Here is a 5,643-nt window from a genome sequence, read left to right as displayed (position 1 = left end):
TACAGTACATAATGTTCTGAATATGCTAAGCAAGGCTAGCTCTTATAGTGTAACGAAAATGGTAAACAACAGAGGATGACGTTTGTTCATTGATATTTGTATATGTATTGCTAGTTGATTCTCCTTTGTGTACTTTATGCACTGTTTTTCAGTTAAGAGGTTAACACAAGTTGCAAAGGTGTGGAAAGTTGAAACGCACTTAATAAACATTTATTGGAAGTGTTTTATGTTTGAATTGAAATAAATCGTAGAATCTTCTATTTGAATTTCATTCATACAGCTGACTGCTGATTATAATTCACATACAATTTAGTTTTGCTTGGCAGGGATGATCTGCTCTACTGTCATAAAAAATTACTATATCTCATTATGGTTTATATACAAATGGGTAAAGAAAAATAAAGGAGGGGGCTACTAAAGGCCCAAACAATACATCCTCAATGAAAACAATCACTTTAAATGGAAAGCATTATCACCTTGAATTATCTCTACATCTAGTAGTCGAATTGAATTCATTTTCCATCAGAACATGAGTCATAAAACTCACTATGGCAGGTAGACATAGTCTCTTCTTCTAGCATTTGAACTACATGGTTCATTATTGGGCAGAACTCCCTTGAGTAGGGAGGCATAGTCTCTTCTTCTAGCATCTGCACTACTCTGTTCATTGTTGGTCGTTCTTCAGGATTTGGTGCTATGCACCTGGCTGCAATTTCAAGAATTGTCTCAATACTATCCCGTGGTACAAAACCACACCTTGGATCAACAATCTCCTCCAATTTACTCTCTCTCATGAGTGTGTTAACCTGAATTTGCCATCAGACATGGTTTAATAACAATCTTGAACTCATGTGACATAAAGTCAAGCAAAAATGGCAATCAGTAAACTTCATAACAGGTTGTACTCCACAGCTCAACTTTGCAGACCAAGTAAATATCAAGTTTCAAGGAAGTTTTAAGATAAAGTACCACAATAAAACATCCTGTGAATATATAATTAAATTAATGAGAAACACAAATTCACATTTCAAAATGAAAGGAAATATGGATTTAGACTCACCCATCCTACCAAATTCACTCCCTCATTCATAACGGAAGGATCGTTTGGTCTTATTCCACTAAGAAATTCTAGCAATACTACTCCAAAGATGTACACATCTGATTTCTCTGTTGCTCTCCCACTTTGCAAGTACTCTATTTTGGCATTGGAGGATAAAAATCAGTGTTCTAATGCATATAATAAATATGAATAAACTCGGGCTCATGTGTAGAAGGAAGGCCAACATACCTGGAGCTAAGTATCCAAGTGTGCCTGCAACAATGGTGGTTACATGTGTTTTGCCATCTTCCAAGAGCTTTGCAAGACCAAAGTCTGATACATGTGCCTCCAGCCTTTCATCAATGAGTATATTGCTCGACTTTATGTCACGGTGAACAATTCTAGGGTCACAGTCATGATGCAAGTAAGCCAGGCCTCGGCCTGCTCCAAGTGCTATCTTCAATCGGGCCATCCAGTTTAAAGGCGGAGTAGGTCGTTTGCAGTCTGAACAAAATCAGAAGCCTTTTAAGCAGGCATATATCACGGTTGAAAACTATGGCATCAATAAAAACATTGATCTAATTTTCAAAATACTAACCATGGAGAAATTCATCTAAGCTTCCCATGAGTAAGAAATCATAGATAAGCATTTTAGCTGATGGAGATTTACAATAACCACGCAAATTAACAAGATTCCTGTGTTTAATGCTTCCCAAAATCTCCAACTCCCTTTCAAATATCCTATTGGATGCTACACCAGGCTTCTCAATTTTCTTCACTGCAAATAAACTGTTATTGTCCATCACCAGCTTGTACACAGTTCCAAATCCCCCAGAACCAATGATGTCAGTGTCACCAAGCATCTCTATCTTTTTTATAATATCCTCAGATGTGTATGGTAAATCTCCATGGAATGTAACAAGCTGCGTGTCTGCAAAATAATCCAGCTGAATTTCAAGAGGTGACTTGAACAGTTGTTGAATCTTCTCAATCTCTAAAACAAGTATATAAAAAAGGAAATTTACATTGAAGTATTCATTTATGAATCACCTTGAAGAACTGAGTAAACGTTGGACTTAAATTTTGACATTTTACACTAGTTTTTGAAAGAGGCATTTTCATCTATCACAATTTAGTGTTTGGAAAATTGCCAGAGAAGTGAACGATTTGTGAATATCAGTGAATATCACTCCTTAAAGTTTTACTAGAACATAAAAAATGATCAAAGAGAACATTTTTGTTGATATATCTATAAATATATATATCACTTGAAATTTGCAAAGTGAATACCTGTTTGGTTCTGGGGGAGTTGCTCTATCTGTCTACATTCCTTTTCCTCTTTGACACCTTTCTTAGATAAAAAGCAGACCCACAAGAACACAAGGAGCACACAAAGAGCGACTCCCATTGTAACCATTGCTCCAATAAGGAGTCCGTTCAAGTACCGTGCCAATGTCCTAGCATGCTCTACTGAAATCCAACGGGTTCCATATAATCAGTCTTAAAGTTGATTCATAAACATGATACTTTTACAACATTTCTTCCTTCCTTGCATTATGAAGATTTTACTGGATTAGTAGAAAGAATGCAAAATTCAAATTACCTAAATGAAATACATGAATAAAGTATCACTTAAGAATAGGATTTTGGAGATTTGCCTTGTTTAACATCCGTGACGTTGTCATTATCATTGGGCTTGGGTACGACTGCAGGGAACTCAAGCATATTCTTACAAAGCTTTTCAACTTGCAGGCCACATAAGTCCAGGTTGCCTATAAATCTGCATATGCCAATGCCCAGAAGGTACATTTTTATTCGCAGAAGGAGCTAAAGATATTATTTTCCCAGTAACAAGAAACAGTCACCCAACCAGATATTTACAACATTGTTGATCCAAGTTTTTCACCTTTCCTATTAAGATTAGTCATGCCCTTGGATATTGTATATCAAATTTCTCGTTTGAAGTTTCATAAACTTAACGATCTTGGCACAAAAGAGTGATAAATACTTCAAGATCTGAAAGACAATTAATGTGAAAGTGATGCAAGGACTTACGAGTGATTGCTGAAACCTCCTAACACTCCAGTTTTAGGGATCTCCCCCGCAAAGAAGTTTGTGGATAAATTTCTGAAATGCAAGATTTTGCAACACATTACCATGTCATAAGATATTTTTAGATTCCAGTAGTATCTCATATAAGGTAGAAAGTTAGAAACAGTTGTGCTTGGTTCGTTGTGTACTTACTTGCATTCATTTCAATATAAATGTTTTGAATTTATAACACCAAGGGATGAAATTCAAAATCGATTTCAGTATGCAGCATGGCTGATACCTTATGTGGCATTTTGTAGTTCCTGATAACTAATTAAAATTTTCGAAAAACAAAATGAGAAAACATAGGATTGTGTCCTACTTACAAGAATCTCAGCATGCCTAATTCACCAATAGATGGTGGAATCACTCCTTTCAATGAATTGCTTGAAAGATCTCTGCAGAAACAACACAAATAGCTCGTTCAAGTAGAGCCCCAATAAACTTAGTCAGTCCAAATTGGAATATTTTGTGCAGGAGGAAAAGGTCTTGCAAAGAGCAATTCCCAACTCACAAGATAACAAGATTTGACAGGTTACCCAGCTCTGCAGGAATTTCGCCTTCCAGGTAGTTATCCCGCAAGTATCTGCACGAAAGCTTTGGAGTTCATTATGAACGCTAATAGATTGAGAACACACCCTAAGCATAATTTGTATGAATCCTACCTGGCATTCCATACTGATCTATCTAGTGCTGAATATGATGTCAATATTCTTCAAATGAAATTGACTGAAAAATAAAGAGATAAACTACTGTCCAGCCCAAAACTCAAAAGGGAGAGTGGCTGACAGCAGGCCCATATTTTCAGCAGAAAATCTCTTGTGCATTTAACAAGTTTTTGACCTTCTACATCAATTAAAATTTAAAACAGAGACAAATCAAGACAGGAAAATAGGGTGTTTCTCACAATGCTCTCAACTCTGTGCATTTGCCTATCTCTGGAGGGATGTGTCCATGCAACCTGTTCTCATGAAGAGCTCTGCAGACCCACAATACACATTATTGCCTAAACAGAAAATTTGATATAACTCAAGGGAATTCTGAATAGGCCAAAACATAAGTAATTTCCAATGCAGAGGTGGAATCAGGACATACAATCTGTGCAGCTTGTTCAATTTGCCAATGCTGGGAGATATAGTTCCACTGAGGAGCAGATACGGCAGGTTTCTGGTGATCCAACAGAGGATTAAACGTCAATTACTAATCCACAAAAATGACATCATTTTCCCAGGCATTAAAGCTCTGAACAATTATTGCAGCTCTTCCACTATAATTAACATATTATCTGTCACTAAAATCAATTTTAGTATGAGAATTTGGAGCGATGGGCATTTGGGTATGTGACTCACAATGTAGTAACTCGTTTAGTAAGTGGATTGCATATTACTCCAGCCCAGCCACATGGGGTCGCGTCTGATTCGTTCCAGTTTCTGAGAAAATTCCTCGTTCCGTTGAGTTGGGCTTTGAACTCTAGCAATGCCTTACCTACAATCCTCAACAACAACCATTGGCAACTCAGAAACTTAACTGGGAAAACAGATAACTTTTAACACAAGCAATACAATAGGCTACCATCTGAGTGCCATAGAACACCTACTGCAACCTAGACACTTCGTGAATTCAGAAAACCAATAACAGAGATCTCAAACTATAAACAACTTCAACCTCTTGTATTCCGGTATTTTATATTGGTAAATGAAGGGTTCAGCTTCATGGCTTACCATCTGGTGTCAGAGGACTGCAATGAACAATAAAACACACAAGGGTTGTAGCAAGCAAGCACAGAGCATGCCTTTGAACATGAACCTGGTACATTTTTGCTCTGGTATCTGCAACTCCCAACTGCATTGTCATGTTTCACAGGATGAATCACCGAGTCGCTGCCCAAACCACCATGCTTTAGCCTTTCACACAGTTATCTGTGAAACCCCATCAATCAGTGCCTGGGTCCCTGATTGATGAAATTGTAAATGGAAGTCAAAGGGACCCAAGGGCCATTATTGAATGCTGAGAAATCATAACAGGCATCACACCAATGGTCCAGTACTGATACTCAATCCCATAACTGTTGTTACTTTCAAGGGATTTCTCGTATTTCCAGTAGTACCTACAGTACCATTTCTCCATACTCGAGTTCGGTAGGTCAGAACAGTAGTAAGGAGAGTGAAATGGGGACCATGAAAACAAATCATGGTTTATTGGATATTGGATTCTAGGTCACTGAAACTAATGACACTTGCAACTTGTCCCCACACTCGTATTTTCTTTTTGCTAGACAATAAATTATATATTTAGAGAATGCATCCACAGGCAAACTTGTGAAAGGGAAGACAATGGTGGGGCATAGATTATCCTCATTGGAATATGTGATTCTTAGTGTCCAAGTAGCCGTTGTAAAAAAAATTGCCATTCCTCGTTATATTTTTATGATTGTGTTATTACCCTAGTGTGCACGCAAGTTGGTTTTGGTTCCCAGCAAAGTCTTGGAGTATACGGTCGTTATTGAAGTTTTA

General features: G+C 37.4%; 1 protein-coding gene across 1 annotated transcript; it reads right to left on the bottom strand.

The window, feature by feature from the left end:
- Window positions 1-512: 512 nt before the first annotated feature.
- On the bottom strand, window positions 513-5,289 carry LOC149195821 (LRR receptor-like serine/threonine-protein kinase FEI 1). The gene is made up of 13 exons (XM_089408032.1): window positions 4,852-5,289; window positions 4,480-4,615; window positions 4,226-4,297; window positions 4,038-4,109; window positions 3,645-3,716; window positions 3,457-3,528; window positions 3,095-3,166; window positions 2,698-2,819; window positions 2,330-2,509; window positions 1,638-1,970; window positions 1,289-1,543; window positions 1,061-1,194; window positions 513-806 (listed from the first exon to the last, which is right to left on the bottom strand). Exons 1-13 carry the CDS (start codon window positions 4,982-4,984, stop codon window positions 513-515), a joined length of 1,947 nt encoding a protein of 648 aa, XP_089264158.1. The 5' UTR covers window positions 4,985-5,289.
- Window positions 5,290-5,643: the final 354 nt, after the last annotated feature.

This window comes from Pinus tabuliformis, chromosome 2_2 (assembly GCF_031772625.1).
Source record: "Pinus tabuliformis cultivar Carrire ecotype Pingquan chromosome 2_2, CPIR1, whole genome shotgun sequence".
Taxonomy (NCBI): domain Eukaryota; kingdom Viridiplantae; phylum Streptophyta; class Pinopsida; order Pinales; family Pinaceae; genus Pinus; species Pinus tabuliformis.
The sequence above is the reverse complement of the archived record's forward strand: the minus strand, read 5'-3'. Positions and strand labels throughout refer to the sequence as shown.